This window comes from Eumetopias jubatus, unplaced genomic scaffold (assembly GCF_037043125.1).
Source record: "Eumetopias jubatus isolate StellerSeaLion01/CBP00866 unplaced genomic scaffold, mEumJub1_p1.0 scaffold_2, whole genome shotgun sequence".
Lineage (NCBI taxonomy): Eukaryota > Metazoa > Chordata > Mammalia > Carnivora > Otariidae > Eumetopias > Eumetopias jubatus.
In genome coordinates, this window is record NW_028274808.1 from 80,321,241 (window position 1) to 80,347,426 (window position 26,186).

At 37.0% G+C, this 26,186-nt stretch overlaps 1 protein-coding gene across 1 annotated transcript in view; it reads left to right on the plus strand.

Moving 5' to 3' along the window:
• The window catches only part of TTC29 (tetratricopeptide repeat domain 29), a 240,110-nt gene that overhangs the window by 26,126 nt on the left and 187,798 nt on the right, over positions 1 to 26,186 (plus strand). Inside the window, exons 3-4 of the mRNA XM_028125309.2 lie at positions 10,462 to 10,685; positions 15,560 to 15,745. Coding sequence (XP_027981110.2) covers positions 10,462 to 10,685; positions 15,560 to 15,745 — 410 coding nt within the window. The remainder of the gene's footprint in view (positions 1 to 10,461; positions 10,686 to 15,559; positions 15,746 to 26,186) is intronic.

A 26,186-nucleotide genomic window follows, 5' to 3' on the forward strand; every position in this document is an offset into this window, starting at 1 on the left:
AGCTGCAGTATTTTCTTTATTATATGCTCATTTTTCTTTAAGAAGTTCACCTAAAATGTTTAAGAGAAATTAATAACAATGTTCATCATAATGACTAATTCCACTTTTAATAACTAATTATAATAAACAATAGATTTTTCAAGTATAACAAATTCTATTTTTTGAGATATTAACATATAAATAATTAAAGTAAGTCATATAGGAAATAAGCAGTGATTATCAAGTTATTTATATTGGTGGATACTGAGATGCAAAATGAATTTGCTTTAGAGAAGCCATCATATTAAAAATGCTTTTTATATATTTTATTGGGGTTAATAAAAATGCCTCATTAAATATGTGTATGTTTATCTCTAAAATATATGTCTAATTTTTCCAAACATGAAAATTGAGTGGTTTGAAAATTGTTAATCTGTAATATGCCACCTGCCCTATTTACATTTTTAACAGTTGAGTATTTGTTAACTGATCTCATAGACAGCTACTTATTTTGCTGTTTCCAGATGGATGAGATAGAATACCATGCATAACTTTACATTTATCTTCTTTGAGTGTCACCTTATTTACATATCAATTAAAATAATATCTGTATTAAGATGGATAATGAAAGTTATAAAATTTGCATGATGTGACTGCAGTTTGCTAAAGTTCCAGTAGATGCCCCCAGAGACCAGTCAACTTATTGGAAATACTTTAAATTTAAAAAGAGCCTTTTTTCATAATGAAACTTTTTTTTTCTTGTTATATTTTGAACTACATGGAAAATAAAAGTCCTAAAAACCTCAACTCTCCAATGGTTATTACACAAAAATATATGTGAGTGATGATAGTGCATTTCTTAATTAGTGTTAGTTCTTAATCAGTATTAGTCAGTACTATCTAACAATTGTTAAAAACCTAAATGTGTAAAACTAAGAAAACACTTTCAGTTTTCATTGTAATTCTATATGCTTTTCAGTCACTTCAAATACAATTGGTATTTTTTCTTTCTACCTTCTCTTTCTTTATATATATTTATATGGCTAGGAGAATGGCATATCTTTGTTTTAGCTTTTTGGGAAAATTTTATTCTTTTCACAAAAAACTATAAAACATGCCCAAATTACTTATATGGTTTTTATCAATATGTGTGTAAAGAAATGTAATTTTTCCCATTCTAATTATATGTAATATCTACCTACACTTTGAAAAGTGTGGGTAAGAATAGTGACTCACTTTATTCCATGGAAATTATATTAACTGAAGCTATTTAAGTATTAATTTAAGAGTCGATGTAATTATCCCATAGGTGATTCCAATAACATTTATTCCTACAATATGAATGTAAGACTGTTATAACTGACACATAGATAACCCACTAGTGACTTATAAATATTAACTTAATGGAACAAAAGTATTATCCTGACTTTTGATTAGATATTACATATCTTTTGAGTTTATCTTTGTCAGATTAAATAAAAATTTTATGATCTTGTTTTAAAGTATGATTTTTTATTAAGCTGCTTTTGAAATAATTTACTGAATATGAAGCTTCACCTTGATACAGTATTTGAGTTTGTTCTATGAAGAAAATGCGTTAAATATATTAATCATTTATTTGAGTAGTTGATAATTCATTTTGATTTTGAAAATCCATCTAATAGCTAATATAAGTACCTATAAGTTCAGAGAAATAAAATAAGCTGTCATACCTATTCATTCCCTTTATTCATGTTTTTCATATTTGTAGAAGTGTGTGCTTTTTATCCTTTTATATGTTTGTCTTTCTCAGTGTTTTTCTTTTATTAGACTTCATATATCCTTGAGTGACAATCACATCTATTTAATTTGCTTTGCATGAATGCTACTGTCTGCTTCCTCATTTTAAGGAAGGGGATTCTTTAGGAGAGTCACAAAATGACACTAATCTCTTTTTGCAACCCAGCACAAACATGGATTAGCATGGACAAAGGCAACGGCTTTCAAATTTGAGAGTTACATGTAATTGTCCAATTATGACAAAGTCTGAAACAAAGCAAATAAGCAAAAAAAAAAAAAAAAAGTGTAGAGGAAGAGAAAGAGAAGAAAAACCAGGAAATCTGAGGTAATAGGAGACAATCTGGTAAAGTGGAAAAAAAACAGAATTTTCACTCAGAAACCTGGATATGAATATCAATTCTGACCCTTATTAGTTTGTATGGCTTTGTCACTTATATGGCAAATCACAACCTCACTGAAGACAGTTTGTGAAAATGGAAGTATTGCTTTGTAGAGTTATCATGTGTTAGAAATGATGTCTATACAGTGTCTACCACATTGTAGATATTCTGTAAATAGCCACTTAGAATGTTTTAAGGCAGAATTTTAAAATGATATAAAAATCTCCATGGCTGTTTAACAGAGAGCCTCCCATCTCTCAGCATCTCCACATGTTCAACTGCTATGAAGTTCTGTCAAAGTGGTCAGTTTTACTTTCTGTAAATGTATAGATTAAAAAAATTTTTTTTGAATCTTTAAGGGCAATTTTTATGTAAATTTAAAATGCACAGAATCTCCTTTGAAGAATGCCTCTAAATAGTAATAAAATCCATATGGAATGGATAATCACTTAATTCCATTCCTAAATTCATTCTTCTCCAGCTACATCTCTTGGGTGCAACCTCGGGTATCTGCAATGACAGATACCTTCCTCAGGGTATAGATTTATAGAGTCCAGCATATCCATGAATGTCACAACTTCTCCTATGAATGGCATATTTTCTGTCAGGGAAACTTCTCAAATTCCATAATATCAAATCTACATAAATTTTACCAGAATTCTCAATTTCTGCCCAGTATAGCGACTTTTTAGGTCAAGGAGATTTTTCTTCTTCTGATACTTACAGAGAATATATTTTCATTTTGGCTAATATTGGTTTTAATATACAAATGAAACCAAAGACTGATAACTTTGTTTCCAAATGAAATAACAAAATAATAAATTTGAATCCTATCTGTATTTCTATTTGTGTTTAGAAAAATTTTCTTTCCATAAAGCAAGTCAACTTTGCCTGTGATTCTGCTATGAAATATAAAACCTGAGAAATCCAAATATAATGGTGGAAATTGATATACTTTTTTTTAGATGGTCAGTTCATTTTAATAAAAGAAAATTCTTTTGTGTAAAAGAAATAATTTGCATTAACTATGAAGATTTAAATAGGAACTTATTTAGTAAATCACTAATTGCCCTTTCTGGCTTTCAGATTAGTAATGAGGCTCAAACAATGACATATATGTACATATGCGTATGTGTGCACACATGAATGTGTATAGAAAATCGAGATGATATCAGCATAGTTATTTATGCATTTTAAAATACATCTCTATTTGAAATCTCTTACACAAAGAACGGTCTTTTTAAAAAATGTACCAGAAATTTTTAAAAAATTGATAGCAGGTATATATCATGGATGTTTTGAGGCTGAAAAATGTCTTGGAAACAATTTTAGTGCAGTCCCTTCTGAATCCATTCTGTACTTTGGTCACAGGTAGCAGAAACTGATTCTGACTAAATAAAGTGAAACCATTTTTTGGAAGGATACTGGGTAACAAGCTGAATTTAGGGAGAACCCAGCTCAGATGAAAAGGACAAGACATGAGACCCTTGAGAGGATGTTGGTAGCAAGAACTACTTGAGACTCTTGCTAGGATGTCACTCCCAAGATGATTGAGCTCCAACAACTTGCTAAACCTTTGTTGTGTTTCTTGCCTCAAGATTCAAAATTCTGGGAGAGGAACCAGTTGCCTTAATGGTCACTGGGGACCCACCTGTTGGTTAGAGAGCCTTTAAGATCAAATCCCACCAAGATGACCCACAGTGTGAGAATGGTCATTTCCAAAAGTGTTTTGGAGTGCTGCCACCTGGAAGTGGAACTAGATGATGAGTGGGCCAAATCCAACCAGAACACCCTCACCTTCGAGGTGAAGGAAATAAGGCTTACAGAATGGTTTTCTGCATTGCATTTCTGTTGAGATTAGAGATATGAGATTAGAACATAGATGGCCTCCTGGCTTGTGTTTATTTTTACTGCTTAAAGTCAACTTTCTAATTTTTATTTATTTATAATTTTCTTTGCATCCAAGGCATAACCTTACAAAGATGACAGTGCTTGTTTGAAGCAAGACTGGATTTTCAGCCCCTCGTCCTCAGCTCTCCTATACTCCCCCATAACTTGCCCCCCTGTGGAGGTACCACTTAGCTGTCCCTTCAGCCTCCTCACACTCAAGTTATCTGAACCAAACTCATTATCCTTCCCCAAAGCTGTTCATCCTTTTGTGTTCCTCTCTTTAACAAATTACCAATTACCTGTGATCTAACCTCAAAACCTGGTTGTCATACTAGGTCTTCCCTTTCCTCCACCCCAACACCCGCTCCGTCACTATGGAATTAATATTCTTATCTCCTAAATATGTATTGAATCCACCTACTTCTGTCCATTCCCTCCACCTTTCCTTTGGCTCAGCCTCTGTGGCCTGTCCTTCCCAGGACCACCATCTCTTCGCCCTGTTCCCGGTTCTACCCTCCTCCTGGCCGTTCTCTAGGATCAGGTGTAAATTTCAGATTCACAGACTCAAGGATGCTAAATCGAAAGCCTTTATTTTTTTATAACTTAATTTTAATTCCTGGCCCTGAGCCTTGATCCTCCCTACTGTAAAAATCTAATCTTGTCCCTCTCAGGTAGTGTGAGTCCAATTCAGTGATTTCTGAGATTATTCAAGATTTTGATGCCTCTTCCCCAACCCTATTTTCTTATATAGAAACAACACAGTGCTGGTGCAGGGTGGAAGGGAGAAGAGTTGCCAGATTTAGCAAATAAAAATACAGGATATACAATCCAATTTGAGCTTCAAAAACCCAAAAAACTTTTTTAATATAAATATGTCCCATGCAATATTTGGAGCATACTAATACTAAAAAAAAAAATTCTTCATTGTTTATCTGATTTCAAATTTAACTGGGCATCCTGCCCAGTTTTATCTGGCAACTCCAGGGCTGGGGGTTTGTCAGTATTTACTTTCAGATCTTGATCTAGGACCTTGTTATGGACCCTGAATTTGCCTATCTAGTATCTCATTTCTCCATTCTTCTTGGCTAACATAACTTTAGTTTTGCTTGGGAGACCAATGTGTCCAAGAACAGGCAGGATATTTGCTTTTCCCAGTTTCTTTGCAGCACGGGATGGCCATATGACAAAGTTCCCGCCAATGGGACCAAAGTGAGAATCTACTAACAGTTATAGGAATGCTTTTGTTGTTCCCAGTAACAGGGAAAGACACCTCTGGTGCCACCCACCTCCCCTTTCTTTTTGCCTTGAAGGTGAGCACAATATCTGAAGTTACAGCAATCCTCCAGTGACCAGCAGGGGACAAGCATGAGGGAAAGATTAAGATAACCCCAGACACACTGAACTTGCCAGGCCACTGAACCAAGGCCAGCAGATGCCTACTTTTAGGCATCTTGTGCTGTGATAAGTGGAAACCTTTAGCTTTAAAGGCACTATGAAACAAGTTCTCTTACTTGTAGTTGAATGCATTCTAAACCTATGGGGTTCTATACAGGTGTCCACCTCTGATGCACTCAATTCATCCTTTTCTGTAAGATCTGGAAATATGCTGACTTGACTCCTTTGATAGTTCCTTGATGCTTCTTATTCTCAGAGTTACAGCTTGTCCTTCTTCAATCCCCAGTGGGCAGCCCATACAAGAGCATGTTAGCACACACTCCCTTGTTGTGGCCAGTGACATTATGACAGATATACCAGCCCTCTCTTCCCATTAACTTTTGTGTCATACGTGAAGCCCACTAGACTGTTACGGTATCTCACCCATACCATTCAGGAGTTATGGGAAATTATAGTGGTTGGTTCTGGTCCTCTTCTACTTTTGCTATACCTTGTGTAGGGGCAGGTAGAAAAGAAGGAAATGAAAGCACATGGCTTTTGCAGCATCTCACTGCCCCTTCTTCATACTCTCCTCCTTGGAGATACTCTCCTTGACTAGAGGGCAAAAACAAAATTCTGTTACTTGTTTTCCCCACATCATATGTTTTTGGTCTTATACAGGATAATGGTTTTTGACCTATTAGCCTAGGAATGTGGTTTACTTATTCTCTTTATGGATGAGTCCTATTACAATAGGTGCTTTGCATCTGGCTGCCGGATTGGGGAGGGTAACAATTCAGCTGGGACACTCCTTCCAGATGATTTTTCTAAGCTGCAATCTCATGGAGTCATTTCCCTAACTCAGACCCTTCAATGGTTCTACCTCTACCTCACTCCTATCTTGGAGTCCAAACTTCTTACCATGGCTTTGAGGTCCTATCTTTTCTTTTAAAGCTTTTCTCTCATCATTCATCTCTTAACTTCTCTTTATCTGTTTTGTTTCATACCTAAATTGATCCACTGAGTAAGAAATTCTTGGTGGATGGATCTGGGCATTTTTGGTTTGTTTGTTTAATTCTATAGATGAATCTATTGCATAGCCAGGAGTTGGGAACCAGTAGTGCAGGACTTTACATTTCTCAGAGCATTTTCATATACATAATTTAATTTTGTTCTTAGAAGAATCCTGTGATATAGTTACAACATATATTGATATGCACATTTTACCAATGAGATGAAATGAGGTCCAAGGAAGTTGGGTAGAACTGGGGTAAACCTTGAGTATTCTAATTCTAGGCTGTTTCCCCTCCACACTGAAATTTTTATTGCTAGTAGTATCACATTATATCAGTTGTTCTAAATACTTAATTGTCTCCTAATTTTAGAAAAATGTAATATAATTAGTAGCTCTCTGATTTGGCCTCTGATTGCTGATTAAGTGGAATCATAGCCACCACACAGCTGTTATCCCATAACCCTGTTTATTTCCTGTATAGTACTTTTTGTCATCTGAAATTATTTATTATTTGCTTACTTACTTGTTGGTTGTGTTCTCCCACTAGAATACAAACTTCACAAGGAGAATGAACCCATTCAGTCTAGAACAGTGCCTTCCACTTAGAAAATTTAATAGCTATTTGTTGAATAAATAAATGGAATATTCATTTGTCACTTTAATCTCTTTGCATATGATTTATCATTAAATTAGATATGAATTATTGACAAATTAGCTTAATCCTAATTGAAAATATTTTTCAAATATACTTAGTAATAGATTTTGATAAACATTTTCTAGCCAAACATCCAAGCATGAATGAATGAATGAATGAATGAACTTCCATAACATACAATGAAGCTGCTCAATATAGAGTGCATTTTTTTTCAATGCACAGAAATCAGTGGCATTCCTATACACCAACAACAACAGAAGAGAGAGAAATTAAGGAGTCGATCCCATTTACAATTGCACCCAAAACCATAAGATACCTAGGAATAAATCTAACCAAAGAGGCAAAGGATCTGTACTCAGAAAACTATAAAATACTCAGGAAAGAAATTGAGGAAGACACAAAGAAATGGAAAAACGTTCCATGATCATGGATTGGAAGAACAAATACTGTGAAGATGTCAATGCTACCTAGAACAATCTACACATTCAATGCAATCTCCATCAAAATACCATCCACTTTTTTCAAAGAAATGGAACAAATCATCCTAAAATTTGTATGGAACCAGAAAAGACCCCAAATAGCCAGTGGAATCTTGAAAAAGAAAAGCAAAGCTGGCGGCATCACAATTCCGGACTTCCAGCTCTATTACAAAGCTGTCATCATCAAGACAGTATGCTACTGGCACAAAAACAGACACATAAATCAATGGAACAGAATCGAGAGCCCAGAAATGGACCCTCAACTCTCTGGTCAACTAATCTTTGACAAAGCAGGAAAGAATGTCCAATGGAAAAAAGACAGTCTCTTCAACAAATGGTATTGGGAAAATTGGACAGCTACATGCAGAAGAATGAAACTGGACCATTTCCTTACACCACACACACAAATAGACTCCAAATGGTTGAAAGACCTAAATGTGAGACAGGAGTCCATCAAAATCCTAAAGGAGAACACAGGCAGCAACCTCTTCAACCTCAGCTGCAGCAACTTCTTCCTAGAAACATCGCCAAAGGCAAGGGAAGCAAGGGCAAAAATGAACTATTAGGATTTCAGTGCTGTGAATTGTGCAATACTGTTGAATCACAGATCTGTACCTCTGAAACAAATAATGCAATATATGTTAAGAAAAAAAAAAGAAGATAGCAGGAGGGGAAGAATGAAGGGGGGGAAATCAGAGGGGGAGATGAACCATGAGAGACGATGGACTCTGAAAAACAAACTGAGGGTTCTAGAGGGGAGGGGGGTGGGGGGATGGGTTAGCCTGGTGATGGGTATTAAAGAGGGCACGTTCTGCATGGAGCCCTGGGTATTATGCACAAACAATGAATCATGGAATACTACATCCAAAACTAATGATGTAATGTATGGTGATTAACATAACAATAAAAATTTAAAGAGATTAAAAAAAAAGCTTTTGCACAGCAAAAGAAACAGTCAACAAAACCAAAAGACAACCGACAGAATGGGAGAAGATATTTGCAAATGACATATCAGATAAAGGGCTAGTATCCAAAATCTATAAAGAACTTATCAAACTCAACACCCAAAGAACAAATAATCCCATCAAGAAATGGGCAGAAGACATGAACAGACATTTTTCCAAAGAAGACATCCAAATGGCCAACAGACCCATGAAAAAGTGCTCCACATCGCTCGGCATCAGGGAAATCCAAATCAAAACCTCAATGAGATACCACCTCACACCAGTCAGAATGGCTAAAATTAACAAGTCAGGAAACAACAGATTTTGGCAGGGATGCGGAGAAAGGGGAACCCTCCTCATTGTTGGTGGGAATGGGAATGCAAGCTGGTGCAACCACTCTGGAAAACAGTATGGAGGTTCCTCAAAAAGTTGAAAATAGAGCTACCCTATGATCCAGCAATTGCACTACTGGGTATTTACCCCAAATATATAAATGTAGGTATCCAAAGGGGTACGTGCACCCTGATGTTTATAGCAGCAATGTCCACAATAGCCTAACTGTGGAAAGAGCCAAGATGTCCATCGACAGATGAATGGATAAAGAAGAGGTGGTATATATACACAATGGAATATTATGCAGCCATCAAAAGCAATGAGATCTTGCCATTTGCAATGATGTGGATGGAACTGGAGGGTACTATGCTGAGCGAAATAAGTCAATCAGAGAAAGACATGTATCATATGACCTCACTGATATGAGGAATTCTTAAGCTCAGGAAGCAAACTGAGGGTTGCTGGAGTGGTGGGGGGGTGGGAGGGATGGGGTGGTTGGGTGATAGACATTGGGAAGGGTATGTGCTATGGTGAGATCTGTGAATTGTGCAAGACTGTTGAATCACAGATCTGTACCTCTGAAACAATGCGATATATATTAAGAAAAACAAAAAAGAAGAAGATAGCAGGAGGGGAAGAATGAAGGGAGGTAAATCGGAGGGGGAGATGAACCATGAGAGACGATGGACTCTGAAAAACAAACTGAGGGTTCTAGAGGGGAGGGGGGTTGGGGGATGGGTTAGCCTGGTGATGGGTATTAAAGAGGGCACGTTCTGCGTGGAGCACTGGGTGTTATGCACAAACAATGAATCATGGAACACTACATCCAAAACTAATGATGTAATGTATGGTGATTAACATAACAATAAAAAATAGAGTTCATTTTTAAAATATCAAATGGCATGTTTAATTTTTGCTTGGCATATTTTTGTTCTGTTTTGTTTTACTGGGAGGCTAGTATATGAAGTACTTTTGTAATTGCTATGGTCTGGATGTGTATCCCCAAATTCATATGTTGAAATCCTAACTCCCAAAGGTGATAGTATTAGGAATTGAGGTCTTTGGGAGGTGCTTAGGTCATGAAGGCAGAGCCCTCATGAATGGGATTAGTTCCTTATTAAAAAAAAAAAGATCTCCAGAGAGACCCCTAAGCCCCTTCCACTCCCACCCCAGCCCTCCCACCCCACCCCCACCCAGCCAAGAGCGAGGAAGAGGGCCCTCACCAGAAGACGACCATGCTGGCACCTTGACCTTGAAATTCCAGCCTCCAGAGCTGTGAGCAATGTATTTCTGATGTTTGTAAGCCACTCAGTCACTATATTTTGTTCTAGCAGCCAGAATGGACTGACATCAGTCAACTCCTTTATCTGTCCTTAAAGGGAGCTTAGCTCTGGAACTGATATATTTATAATGTAATTTTACTAAAATTACTATATTTGGGTAGCTCCTGGCATCTTCCATTAAACTGAAGTTGTTCAATTATAAGTGTTTGAGGTGAAGAGAGTTTTCAGCTTTCAATCAGGAAAATAAAAGGGGGGCAGCACAATTCAACCTTGAATTTTTGACAAGAAAAACACTGCATGGATTTAAAGGATTAAAATAATGTTCTGAGCGTTGGGTCTCTTATTCCCAGATACCGGAACTCATACAAGAAGAACATTTGTGTGGACATGCTGCGAGATGGTTATCACAAGTCCTTTACCGAGCTCTTCGCCCTGTTGGAGAAGTGGGATGTCCTGAGGGAGACCGCAAAGGTTAGGTCCCTTTTGTGGTTGCAGAGACCTCTGGAAGAACAGCCTGATAAGCTGGATCACTTCTACCACTACCTGACCAGGGCTGAGGCAGCTGAAAGGAAAGGTGAGTGGAGGGACTGTGGGCAGCAGTGCTGCAGGAATGGAACAGTGAGCCTGGGGGAAGATTCCAGAGTGTCTCATGTATGAATTCAAAACATAAGACACCTAAGCACCATTCATTCTAGACATCTAAGCATCTGTATGGAATACGTGATAGGGAACCGCTGCATCACAAAGCTGCCCAGACACAGGGGCATCCTGCTGATGTCATTCCAAGCCAGGAAGACAATGCATAGGACCTGATCACATCTCCAGAATTTTCCAATGTGTTAAAATCTTTTGTATCATGAATACTAATCTTTCCATAGTTTTAAAAACATGTAATCTGAATACTGACTTTTACTGATGAGATACTTTCAAAGAGTACTATAACTTGAAAATTGTACTGATTTTCTAGTAGTTATATAATGGAATTTGAAGGTCTTATCTATAAGTCCTACAGATTTCAATCAGAATTTTTATTAGTGAATAGTGAGAAGACACGAAAAGCTTGCAATCATAATTATGAATAAAATTGTTTATTTTATATTTTCCATCACATTTCTAATAAATTCCCTTTTTTTGTATCCGAAAATTTTCCAGAAAGTCAACGTTTCAAGTATTGAAAATATTTTAATCTCTACTCTAATTGTACTGATATCATTGTCATGAGGCTTTCCTAGTTACATATTAGGAATTGGTCATTTATATAATCAAAGAAAGGAAATCCTAAAAGTTGGCATATAAATTTGGTGGTTTAAATTATTATTTTCTTCAACTTTCTGTGTGAAAACACCATAGGGCTCAAAAAGAGAACCTTGGGTCTCAACAATGCCTATATTTCATTTCAGGGCTTCCTATGGGAAAATAGAGTATTACACAACATTTTGTCAACCAGTGCTACAGTGGGGAAAATTAATGGGGACATGGAACTGTATTAGAGAGACAGCAAAAGTCTCTCAGTCTCTATAGTGGAGTCAATACATGTTTCCCATCAGGTTGTCACCTGGCTTGCAAATAGGAAATATACAAAAATCCTAACAGCACAAGTGAGTGTGTGTGTGTGTGTGTGTGTGTGTGTGTAGAAAGGAGGTGAATATTTGTATTATTGAAAAGTATTTAACTGCAGGATTGACTTTAAAAATAGAATCCTTTGGCGAATTTTGAAATGTGACATCTAATTTCTCAAGAAATTAACTATTATAAATAAAAAATGTTATTGTAAAAAATCTATATTCTAGTTTCAGCTCCAAATTCTGAAGTGATATTTGCACTGAAAATAGAATTGAGCAAGATAAAATTTTCCCATTAGTCATTTTTTCAAGTTGAATTCATCATATTCACTAAGTGTTTTAAAAAGAGGCTTTCATTTGAGTAGTATAAATATGAGCTAAATACATCACTTGTTACAAGGTGTCATTAATATGAGAAACTTGTCATAAGGCATTTTGTAATTATAAAGAAACTAAAATGCTAAGTAGTCTATTTTAAGGTAGAAAACATTTTAATTTTTTATTAAAGAAAAGTAACTAAACATTTAAATAAAACTGTTTCTCCAATTCCAAAAATTAACAAAGTCCAAACTTTATAGTACTCAATATTTTATACACATGGTGTATGGAAAGAGATATTTTCTTTACTGGGTGTCTTTATCATATATTCATCATAACTAAGTTCCATTTGCTAAATGAAATAAAATTACCTCTTGCTCAGAATAACTCTTCTTTAAGGTTATCTCCTTCAAAATGCACTGGCTTTTGCCTGGTTGAAATACAGAAAATGAAAATCATTGCAAAAAACATTGTTGGAAATACTTCAATTGAAGTATATGTGAATATTTGTATGCATTTTAAAAAATTGTGTAATTGTTTTCACATTTAACACATGAATTTTATTTAAGAAAAATTATGATAAGAGTTAAAAACATCCCAGAAAATGAGATAAACACATTCACTCTTACTAACTTGAATTAATCCTCAATCTTAAAAAATGCATGCACACACACACAAACACACACACTCTTAATCTAGAATATAAACATTTGTTAATCGTGTCTCAGGATTCCATCCTATATGGTCATGAGACATCTGGAATCTGAGAAAAATTTTCCTGAAGTAGTGTATCTCTGAGCTTTCTCATTGCTTCTCATTGGAAAGACTATCACTCTAGGGTCACAATGAAGTTCATTTAATCAAAGCTATGGCACTAACAATAGTCATCTTGGGTCAGTTCTGTCTCTTGAGACTTACAGAGCAGGAACCTAGAGTTATTTAAATTACTCTGCAAAACATCACTTGATGTTTTATAGCAAAGAAGTATTTTAAGTAAGCCAGTCATTTCTTTATCGATTATTTTCCATCTGTTAAGGTGGGTTTTTTTTTTGGTCCCTAATAACTTTTTTTATATTACCCATTGTTGTAAATCATCTCTGTACCATCTGTAATATTATGATTAGGGCCTTGTGCCCCATGGGGCTAGAGAAGAGATGGCAATAATGGTAATGGGCAACTGAATCAATAGATAATTCAAACATTATTTACACTTGACTTTAAATTATTGTTAAGGGTTAAGCAGCAATTTTTTTCCTAATAACATTTATTTAAGATACCACAAGTATGTTCTATGCAAGCAGAGTCCCATAGGATCTTTACAGGTTTTATGTAAAGCAAAACAAAAATAATTATCTGGTAAAATAAGTTTGAGAAACACCAGATGAATTAACATGGACATTAAGCCGGTTGGTTGATTGCAGGACTTACCAGAGCCTTTAACATGCTGATGCATATTGTGTGGTCACTGAAAGAAGGAAATTAGCAACTGCATTTTCCAAATTTATTTCATCATGGAAATAATTTATTTTCAGATAGCACAGTGAATACTGATCTAAATAATAAACCAACAACAAAAATGATTTTCATCTTATAAATATCTGCTGACAACTCAAGTAAGTGGTCTACAAGCAAGGAGATAAGGCTGCTTAGAAGGTAAAGGGTACAGCCCATATATTTGGATTGTTCAAAGATTCAAAACTTGAACATATTCCTTTATACTTAATACTTTGAAAATTACTCCATTTTTTTCTGTAGAAAAGAGCTTAGCTGACAAGTGGTCTTTAAATATGGAATCTTTATAGCTTATACAACTTGTTCTAAAAACAACTTTATGAAATATTGGAAATATTTTTCTATTAAGGTGTAATTACTGAAAATCAGAAAAATTATTTTGGGGTCACTTTTTTTAAAGAAGCTCTTTACATAACTTTTAAAAATGGAAGATATAGAATGCTTTACAGACTTTAAAAAAGTCATAACTCTCTAAGCACTAAAGATGACAAAGAATATAAAATATTACAAAACAGACTTTAGTGCTCCATTCACCTTAGGTAGAAGGTTCACAATGCAAAGATAAGACATAAGAGAAGTCAGTTCTAAGAGTATTTGTTTTAAGTACATAATTCCGGTTACTTACTGCTTTTCACCTAAGCTCTTGCCTATTTTGAGTAACCTTAAAAAGCAGAATGGCTCTCCAGAATCCCCAGCTCCTTCAAAAAATATTCAAAAATAGGGAGACAGGGAGACCTTTTTTTTCTTTTTTACTTTAATGTTTAGGTATAATGCTTATTTTGATATAAATCTTAATTTCCTATGAAATTATGAAGCAGCATATGTAAAGGAATGACATAAGTTTTAGAAATTTCTTTTCAAACATTAGAGTGACTTATGTACAGTTATTGAAAATTGCCTTTTGTTGTATCAACCTTGTTTCATTTTTTTCTGGGCCCTTTGATTTTAATCTTACAGAAATACTAGTGGGCAATGTATAAATATTTTTCATAATTGTAATCCTTTCAGGAATATTTAAGTTGGCTCTTCTGATTATAGTGACTAATTGGTATCAGTGAATTCTAATAGATAATGATTGTTATCTTTATCCTTGGAAGGGTAATCCAGAGGTTACCACGTATCTACAACTGTGCTTTCAGCACAGATGCAAAAAGATGTAAAGATTATCAATTTGTTCCTATTCACCAACAGAGTGGAGTTTACAGGACTGAGGCACAATTAATAACACACACAATTTTGTCCAAGTTTATGATTGATTGCAGTGGGGTTTATAAGATTGATTCACAATTTATTAATGCACTTTTTGTGTACAAATACGTCAGGTGCCACTTTAGGAAAAAAGGGAGGGTCTAAAAACTAACAACCAATAAACTAGTAACTGTCTGAGTGAGAAGGATGACTAGTATTAATGCATTTTCAGCAGAAATAGATACTCAGAAAATAGAAGCATAGAAATCCACTCTTTGTTAACATTGCTAGTAACTTGTATCACTGGAAACATTGCAGAAAGTATATGGACCTTATAGGGTCATCCCAACCATTATTTGTTATATTGATAAGCTCATGATTGTTTTTCCTTCTGGGTAAAAATACTTTGCTATTTTCATATCTTACCTGCTTTCTTCATTAACTTTTTTTTTTTTTTTGCAATGGTTAGGAACATTGCTTTCTCTTGCATCTCTAAATCTCTTCAAATCTTTGATGGGAAAAGTACTTGATGATAACACATACTCATTTCTTCCACAAGAACTGAGAACAGTTCTAGTACATATTATCCTGACTTGAATCTTATATAAAGTCTAGTGTTTCAACCAAAGATTGTGTCAATTTCTAACATGTTCTAAGTTTTCAAAAAGATTTTTGTTGCTTTTTGTGTGTGCACATCCTTTAACGTAAGTGTTTTAGTGGTTAAAATACAGTAGCTGAATTTTGCATTCCATTTTTAAAAATAGCTAATCATGTTTTTAAGGAAAAAAATGTCACTATGTTGGTTTGCCATTTGAAGGGACATGCTCTGAGACATTTTTTCTAATGCAATTTATGTTTTTCTTTGAAGAATACTTCGAAGGTGTCTATGATAACTTGTATGCACTGGCCTGTTACTTCAATAATTCTGAAGACAAATGGGTAAGGAACCACTTCTACGAACGATGTTTTAAGATTGCTCAACTGATCAAAATTGACGGTGGGAAGAAAGAAGCCGAGGCGCATGCGCACATGGGACTTCTCTTCGAGGAAGATGGTGAGTGGTCATTTGTCAGGCTGTCCTGGTTGCTTTGGAGGATTCAGAGTCCATGCAACCAGAAAGCACGTGGGAGTTGAGAAAAAGACCTGAAACATTAGAATAAGAATGTAAGTTATTGAGATTAAAAAGCAAAGTTGTATGACTTATGGACTCCCCGTAAGTTTCCTTGCAGTCCTATGTCCACCCAAGTGCTCAGGCTGGAGTTCCCAGCAGCAGCATCACAAAGAGAAAGCATCCTCCCGTACCCTCCACACATCTCGGTCAGTGCCACACGCTGTACAGCTTTGAATTTTTTTTTCTTTCTTAGAATCCTCTGTTCATTTTAACTTGATTTCTCACGTATGAAAATGGGAAAAAAAGAAGGCATAATTCATGATTTTCCTAGTGCCTCTATGTCCCCTACAAAAATATCTCTATAATTTAGATATCGCCCCATCATGATTTTATAGCACTTTCTGAAGGAAAAGTCCTTTAAAAGAAACTTCATAATGATATGTTATCTTAAGACAAGCCAAAGTCTAAAACAACAAAAAATAACATCAAAAACATGTTTTGTATGGTGGTTTACTAAAGAATGCAAATAAAAACTTAAGAGTTTAAATTATTTATGGAAGGAATGGTGGGTAGATAAGATGCAAAGAAAATATATGAAAAGATAGCATGAATGATGCTATGTCTTTTCTCAAAAAACTCTTATTTTCCACAAAAGTTTTGACTTTGACCAAACAATTAAATTAGAAAATATTTATTAATTTGTGGCTAGGACTTTATAGGGCTTTGAGAAAGGTAAAAAACAAAAACAAACAAACAAACAAACAAAAAAAGGTTTTTGTGCTTCAGGAAATTAAACATTGTAATCTACAACATGGTAGGTGCTAAAAGGTGGGTAGAAGGTTGGTTCTGGGGCCATCTCGAGGACCATTTTCAGGAATACCAGAAAAATTCAGAGGAGTGAGAGATCATACAGACTAGATTCAAGGAAGGCATAATGGAATCTGTAGGGACTGGTGAGGGACTTGGAAGATGGGTAGAATTTAGGCAGGTAAGGAAAGAAGAATATATTCTGTAAAAGGGAGCTACTAAAGCATAAAAGCTAAAGCATCGTTAGAGGAACTGGTAGGAGGAGCAACCTGTTTAAAGCAGAAAGTGTGTTTCTGAGCAGTGGCAAGAACTCAGAGTGGAAAAGTAAAATAGGGACACGGCAGCATTCAGAGTTTGGGTTTAAGCTTCTATATATTCATGGTAAGGAAAGGATAATATCACTATAATTTGACAAGTTATTTATTAAAACATTTAGCCTATTGTTGAAAGTAGAGTTTTGTCCTTCAATTTGTAAAAAAGGGATAAATTCTTGGGCGCCTCAGTGGCGTGGTTGGTTAAGCATCTGACTCTTGGTTTCAGCTCAGGTGGTGATTTCAGGGTTGTAAGATTGAACCCCACATCCAGTTCTGTGCTCAGCATGGAGTCTGCTTGAGTTCTCTCTCCCTCTGCCCCTCCTGCTCATGCTCACGCTCTCTCTCTCTCTCTCAAATAAATAAGTCTTTTAAAAAATGGGATAAATTCTTTAGTAAGGTAAAATTCTTGCTTAAGCTTTTAAAACATATTCTCATTTCACAGGTAAGGTAGATACTTGTTTAAGCTTTTAAAGATTATTATCTTCACATTGAGGATGAGAAAACTGTCACAAAGAGATTAAGCTGGGTGGTAGTGAAGCTCGTGTTGACTAGTCAGCTAGCTTCAGAGCCTATAGTCACTGCTCTGTGCAAACAAAAGATTGCTTTACTTTCATGATGTGCTAATTATGAAAATTATGTATTAGAATAAAATTTAGTACCTTTTTGTTCTCTACTCTAGGAAATCCCCCCCGATTGAATAGAATAAAAATAGTTTTTTGTTTTGTTTCATTTCTGTAATTTTCTGTTACCTGCAGTAACAAATCAGATAATTGAACTGTCCATTACTGGTCCCAAAAACTAAGTCACAAAAGAAATAAGAAATAATATATGAAAATAAGGCTGAAGAAGTCAGGGCTACATTAATGAAAATGTAAGAGTGGCCCAATGGGATTCAAATAGCTATCATAGGTATATTCTGAATTTTTCTATAAAGTTTAATTGTGATTTTTAAGATTGAGTTTGATTCAAAAAATTATTGCAGAAAAAAAAAATGCCTAACAAAGTTTGCCATCTGAACATCTAAGAGTACAATTCAGTAGTATTTTGTATATTCACATTGTTGTGCAATCTGTCTTCAGAACTTTTCCATCTTGCAAAACTGAAACTCAGTACCCATTAAACAACAACTTCCAGTTCCCCCCCCTGATTTTTTTAAATCTCTGAATGAATTTCTGTTGAAGAATTTATTCATTGCTACCTTTCTTTATTCATTTATCTATTCATTTACTCAGCGACCAGGTACCATGGGTACCCGTATCATTTCAGTGACTGAGGACGAGGCTGAGTTTGGGAAATGTGAGGGGGGGGCCACTGTGAGATTACATTTGCAGGTCCTTGGTGTGGTCCCATTTTTGTGGCCCACCCTATGGCATGATAAAATGCACCCATATTTCACAACAAGTAGAATATTTTGGCTATGAAATTATTTTTTAGTTAGATTGTATTTTTTGTTTCGCGACCACTTTTTGTCAGGTCCAAAATATTTTTCTATGCCCTTAATCAGTTCATAGACCCTAAAAGCCATGCTGTGATTGCCTGATGAATAAAATGACTGAGTTGATTTAAAAAGAAAAAACAAAAACAAAAACAAAAAACAAAACAAAACAAAACAAAAATGACTGAGTTGGTGTTGCTGAAAATTCCAGACATTGACTTTGAGTGTTGATGTGTTTCGCAAATGGGGAAAAGCATCTGTGCAGTTTTTGTAATCTGGGTAGAATTGTCATGAGGAGGGTAAAACTAGGACTACTTAGAATATGTGGCTAGAGTGCGGTGGGAACTCACCTGGCTGTAGAGCTCCCCCTGAGGTGATGGAGGTGTAGCTTCCGCAAATCTGAACTGATTGGTCCAGACAAGCAAATGGAGGCACCACAGCAACAGCTAGGCAGCAGCTGTGCTCAGGGGCAGGGGTGCCCATTCAGGTTAAAGCAGGATACCAGCCGGCAGATGGCAAAGGGCAGGTTGTCAGGACCCAACCAAGCAGGCTGTAGTCCAGGGCATGGCTCCAGAACCCTCAGGGAACTATAGAGCAAATGAACATGGGCAGAAGCCATAGTCGCAGGGACTGGGCACCTGGGCGCAGTCAGGGCCAGTGTGCAGCCCCACTGGCACATATGTGACTAGAGCCTCACCCAGAGCCTCCTGGCCAGAGTTGAGCACAGGTTCTAGTTCCCACTGCTGTTAAAGATGAGGCCCTAGTACACAGTGTCGCCTGATTTTCATTGACTAAAGGGCTGACAGTTTCATTCTTCATGTCACATATCTCCAGACTAGAGCTGGGGGAGCAGGCATGAGTAGTCATGTACTGACAAATACTTGTAACAAATCAGCGGCTGTATCTTCTTTCAGAATTGTGACCTATTTATAAGGGCAAATGGACACGCAGCATTCACACCACATCTGTGAAGCATTGGAGAAAGCTCTCAGACACTAGGTTAGTAGGAGATGTGCCCATACATTCTAGTGCAGCATGCAGAGGTCCCGCGGGGCCAGATGTCAGATGCTGGGAGAGAGGGTTTCTTGAGAGACAGGATTAGGGGAAACTCTGGCTCCTCCCTTGGGATGATCTGGGGCCAGGACAACAGTGGCATTGTGACATGGCAGAGCCATCCCTTCAGTACTCTTCTGCCAGATCATCATTAGTGGTTGGGGCCAGCACCAACCCCTTCCCTGACATGGTTATGATGCTGGGGTCCAAGCCTTGCAGTTGTGATTCTATCAGGATTGGGGTGGGGATGGCAGACTCGGACAGGATTGACCACATTAGCATTCAGAGTTGAGCAAATACCAACAATTTTCCCCTTCCCCAAGTCCAGTGATTTAGGATCTGGGTCCAAGCCTTGCTTTTGACCAGATTAATGGATTTAGCACTGAGTCTCGCTGGTTTCTATAGAGCCTTACAGAAGGCCAATCTCTTCCAAAAGGCTAGCCTGGAGGGATCAGTCTTGAGCAAGTTAACCCTTAATTTCTGTCTACCTCTTTGTCCTGTTCCTCTTCTTCAGATTCCAGTTGGAATTGGTACTTCCAATACAAGCATTGCTTGTAAATATCATCTTTCATTGGCAGCAACCCTTTCCCTTTCAGCCCATAAGAGCTTTGAGTCTAAACTTTGCTGTGGGAAGACAGGAGGATGATTAGGAATAGATGTTGGGTGACAACCCTGGAGTGTTGATCATGGTCACTGAAAACAGGCAGAGGAAGACCAGTGTAGGAAGAGCTTAGGCCATGCACATCTTCTAGTTCAGGAGGCCATCATCTGTGATGGTAGTGCAGGGATTGATTGATGGCTAACCAAGTTCTACAGCATTGAGCCCAAGCTCTCCCAATGACAGGGAACTTCTGAAGAAAGGAGTTGTCCTGGTTGGCTTGCGCAGTTCAAGTCCCAGAATTCCTGTTGACACTCAGCTCCGTGGACAGATTCTAGGTAGTGTATCTCAGTACAGTTCACCAGGGGCCAGCAGGCACCAGGAGCAGGGTAGTGTGAAGACACTCTAGAGTGGCTTTCACTCTCCCCTGATACATCCAGTAGTGGAAGGTAGATCCAGCAACAGATACTACTGTAAGCGACCATCCCCTTACCAACTTAATCTCGTGAAAAGGAGTTAGAATTCAGGAGCCCACTTATCCTTGTCTTGCTGATATTAGGTCAGCACTTTTTCCTAATATATATCACCCATTTTTAGTGATCACAGAGAAGACATCCCTTTTCATTTTTTTTGCATGAATTTTAATGGGGACAGTGGTTCAGCTTTCCTCTCAGTGAAGATCCACCCCAACCAGGGCAACTCTCTCCAATATCACACACACAAAAAGAAACAAGGAATTCTATTACTGAGAGTCTTAACCCCGTAGGTGTCTCACTACTTAGGATTTTTCAAAGCTAGTTCCTGCTAAAAGTCACTCATTGGCTTTCCTGAAGGCTGGCCACAACACCACCAGCAGACTCTTCCCATTCCAATCTTGGTCTTTGATTTATTTCCAGTCCTCTGACTTGCTTCCAGAAGGCCATGGTATGGAGCTGGACAGATGCCCAGTTTGCTGGGACAACTGCCATGCTAACGAGGTAATTGGTCAGCAGCACTCACAGCAGGCCTGCTGGAGCAGCACTGCTCTGAGAGAACTCACAGAGACAGGAGCAGTAGCAGGTGCGCTGGTTGCCCATTGCCCTTTCATTGGATGCTGTGTATTTAGGGAAGTATGATCACACCCCTGGTGTGACCAGGGACAGACACAATAGCAACATGACGTGGCAGAGCCTTCATACAAGACTTACCCTGCCAGCTCAGCATTCGTGATTTGATGTAGCACAGCCCCTCCCCTGTATGATTAGCAGAGGGGGAGAAGAGGGAGGGGAGGGGGCTGAGGTATCTGCCTTATGGTTGCAGCCATAGGCTATGGCATAAAAATAGCAAGATTTGCCACACAGGCATTCATAGTTGGGCATCACCAATCTCTCCCCTGTCAGAAGAGAGGGACTGCAATAGATAGAATTGATTGCCTTAAAAGCACTTAGGTGAATGGTTTCATCTTTGCTGAACTCCATCTTCTTTTCTAGGAAACTAGCCTGCAAAGATCAGTCCTGGGCAAAGAAATCCTTACACTTTAAATCTTTAAGTTCTGCATAACAGAACATAAATTAACATAAAGAGACTTGGCGTAGAAGTGTTAGGCATAGAAGTCTTGTCCTTGAATAACTAGGACAAAGATAGGACCATTAGCAAGATGATAAGCTTCAAAAGAAGCTCCAACCCCAAAAACTAGATGTTTTCAAGAACTGACCAAAATAGAAGAGAACCAGGGAGTTAAAGTAAGAGTAGATAAAATCTCAGTCATAGAGGAATGCCTGCTAGACACTGAAATTGAATGCAGTGCTGTTTCTACTGATTGCCCCCCAACTATAGGTGAAAGTAGGAGGATTCTCCCAGCACTGTCCATTCTGCTTACCTTTAAAAAGCAAGACTAGGGTGGCTCAGTCTGTTAAGCATCTGCCTTCAGCTCAGGTTGTGATCCCAGGGTCCTGGGATCGAGTCCTGCATTGGACTCCCTGCTCCTCAGAGCCTGCTTCTCCCTCTGCCCCTCCCTTTCTCTCTGACTCTCATGAATAATAAATAAAATCTTAAAAAAATAAAAATAAAAATAAAAACCAAGACTAAATAGACTGCTCCTAAATGGGGGGTGTAGGAAATTCAAGGAAAACATGGCATTTATCTGAAGACTCAGGTAAAGAACAAACTAGTAAAAGTGATCATTTTAGGAAAATTCTTGTTATCCTCAGAAAGATACAGGTAGAAGACAGAAAAGATAGAACCAAATGAGTTGAGAATGAGCCCCAGATGAAGTAAGGAATGCTTTCGTTAAGATGAGTTGGTAGAATTAAAATGTGGAGTGGAAAAAGTAAAGAGCAGAACTGACCCAATAGAAAGTTGAATCTGTGATGTTGAGGACAAACTTCAAACACTTGCAAAGTAAAGGGGAAAGACTGAGATGGAAGCAATGAGAAGTAGTAAGTCAGTACTCTGACTTACCTGAGGAAAAGTACACAGCAGTAACTGAAACAAAGACGATAGCTAAAGACATTTTAAGAAAACTTTCCAGACCCTAAGAAAACCCTCAGAATGTGCAGATTGAAATAGCCCTTCATGCTTCAGTCATAAATTAGTAAGAAAGATCCATAACTAAATTTTTTGAATGACTTTGATGAAGGCACTCTTACCTGCGTTCAAAGAGAAAGGCACAGATTGCCTGCATTGTAACAAAAATTAGGACTCAGTTTTCTCCCTTGCAACAGTAAATGCCACAAAAGAAAAAGAAGGAAAGTTCACAGGGCTCAAGGGGAGGGGAAAGAGTGGAATACTGTGAAGTTGAGAACTGAGAGCAATGCTATCGAGCAAAGTTCTGGTTCCTACATGAAGCAACAGAGACGCTCTTACGCGGGCAAGCTCTAGAAGGCACACTGTGAAGGTATATTCCATGTATATTCTATTCTATTCAAAAAGAGATAAATCAAAAATAAAAATTCAAGAAGAAGGAAGTCCTAATGTAAAAGAATTAACAGTAAACACTGAAACCGATTAAATGTAGTTAAGTCTACAAAAGAATACATGTCAATAATTTTGGAAATAGAAGGTACACAGTATAAAAATTAAGTATGGTTTTCATTTTTCTCTTTACGATTTTCTATATTTACCAAACATTCTGCAGTCATGCTAATGACTTCTTCATCTTACTTTAAAATTAAATTTTATGAGAAACATTTAAAAATAAACTATAAAAATCCAAGTGGAAAATATAGGCAAATATTCATTCAGTCTTAGGAAAGACCTTCGAACATACATTTCACAAGTGAAAATGAGGGGGTTCACTGAGGGACCATTATATTCTCTCTGTGCTCCAAGTTCAGAACCGATTCAGAAGAAACGTGGGAATCAGATCATAATTGTTAAGGCTTATTGGGGAAAAAAGCTTATATCTCATCAAGTCAGACTCCATTATCTTCATCTTAACCACCTAATTACTGGCAGACTGCTCAAGCTGACATTCTCCTGCAGGTTCAAAACCTGTGCCTGCGAGCTTCAGGGGAGTTCGGTGATCAAACTTCCTTGAGAATTGAGTCCAGAGAAGATGAGAGCTCAGCATTTCACCAGCTTATGTCATTCTCCACCCGCCCCCTTGATGGGAAGTGAAGGGGGAAGGAGAGAGGGAGTCTCCTCATGGAAACATTCTATTCCCCTGGAATAGAATTCCCGCTATCAGAAACAAATATTGAGAGATTTGACACATACTTTTAAAAAATTGTTTATTAAAGACCTCATATAATTAAAAGATAAATCTGGGAAATAGTTGAAAGAAACGTGATAACAGATTAATATCATTATTATTTCAAGAACATTTACCAATCGGCGAAAAAAAACACATAACATCAATACAAAAATGGTGAAGGAACTAAGAAAAGTCAAAGAAGAAATTCAACTGGATAATGAACATGAAAAAAACCAAGGTCAATAATAAAAAAGCACAAGTTAAAGCACTATAGATAGACTTTTCACCTGTAATATTATAACAAATGTTTATTATGTTCCAACTATGTGCAAGACACTGGACTAAGCATTGAAAATTCATGGCTGGAAAAGATACTTATGGACTCTTGATTCTGAGGTTTACGTTTTCATGGAAGAGGTGAGTCAGTACTCTGATCATTGCAATTATGTGGGTGAATGTACTGATAACACAGTTACAAAATGCACCAAATTCGAATGTGCAAGAATCAATGTTGCCTATTTATTTGTTTAAGGTAGCATTTACTGCTTGTGAAATTTTGATAAGTTAAGCATGTTTTTACATTGCTGGTGATAGGATAAATTAGCCTGACATTTCTAGCAAAGAATTTGGAAATATGAATCAAGAGTTTTTTAAATGTCCATATCCTTTAACTCTGCTAATCTACTTCTAGGAAGTAATCAGATACAAAGATTTACATAAAGACATATTATGTCTTTCTGTATGTATTATTTGTAATAGTAAAAAAAAAATGGAAATATAGGGTAACACTTTAATTGATGATAATTATACCTGTTGAACTCTTATCCAGCTACTCAAAATGCTCTTGTCTAAAATCTATAATGGTAAGAGCTACCATTGTTTGAGTCCTATGTTTCAGTCACTATAAAAATGCTAACTCTGGCCTGTAGGCTCTAAGCAGTTACTTCCAGCCTGAAGCATGGAGGAGCAGATGTGAGTCCTCCAAGCTATCTATTTTTGCCGTGGCGACCTTGGGGGACTTATGCTAAGATGGTGAAACCACAGGATTGAAACAAGCTGGATCCCTGAATGAGTATTTGGAGGGGAGCTGCCCTGGAGAGCCACTCAATCCTCAGTGGACTTCATGTGAGCAAGAAAATTATTTTGTCTAAACCCCTGGGATTTCAGGGTCTATTTGCTACCACCGTGCACAATCTTCAATCTCCCAACACTTACATGCCCTTATTGTGAATGAGGGATTTTACAAGTTCTGTGAATGGTTTTTGGCAATTTCTTTGAAAAATTCACGCAATAGTCTAACACTTTCTTTTGGAATGTGATATCTAATGTTTTTGTGCTTCCCTGGTAACTTCCATTTTAATATTTTTAAAGATACATAAATCCCTCAATTTACCAATATAATTTAGTTTTCCAAAAATTCCATTTCTATTTTTTCAATATATAAAAAATAGACACATTTTACTTTTTCTATTATGTGTTTCTCTATTTGAATATAGTAAATGTGCAACATATCTATGATCCAAAAATAAAAATATACAATTTTTTAAAGCTGACTGCACCACAAATCTACAGTAGCATTTTGCCTGTGAAACAGGGTCCTAACCTGTTTCAGGATCTTGTGATCATCATTACTGAACACTGAACCCAGGAGGACATAGTGGGCCCCTTGGCTGACCCAGTGTTGGAATGTCTCAATCAGGAGCACAGACTCAGTACCTGATCATGGATTTTGGAATTAGGATCCACTACTCAAACAAGCTCTCTGACTCAATCCTAGATTCCTGATTTCCTTCACTCAAGTTTCTTGGTAACTCCCTCAAGGCCAACTCACTAACACAGTGTGAAAGAACCAACCATTAGAGCAAAGGCATCAAAAGATCAGGAACAGTAGTGTGCTACTACACAAAGACACTGGAAGCACAATCCAGTGAAGAATGGGGTCTCATGGTCTGGCAGATGATTGATTTGTGAATATAGAGTGCACATAAAGACATACTGAAGGGAAAGTGAGAGGGAGGAAAACCAGATTGATGAGGGCAATGAGAAAAAGTGTCTCAGAAACTTGTTAGTCAAACTTTTCTTCTTGGTGAGTCTACCTAAAGGGTTGTCAATTTTATTTATCTTTTCAAAGAACCAGCTCTTAGTGTTATTTATCTTTTTGGTCTATTTATTTTTGCTCTAATCTTTGTTATTTCCTTTCTTCTACTAATTTGGACTTTGTTCTCTTTCTAGTTCCTTGAGGTGTAAAGTTAGGTTTTTTTATTTGAGACTTTTCTTGTTTCTTGAGATAGGCATTTATTGCTATGAACTTCCTTCTTAGAACTGTTTTTGTTAAAAAAAATAGTAGGAAGGGAAAAATGAAGGTGGGGAATCAGAGGGGGAGATGAACCATGAGAGACTATGGACTCTGAGAAACAAACTGAGGGTTTTAGAGGGGAGGGGGGTGGGGGATGGGTTAGCCCAGTGATGGGTATTAAGGAGGGCACGTATTGAATGGAGCACTG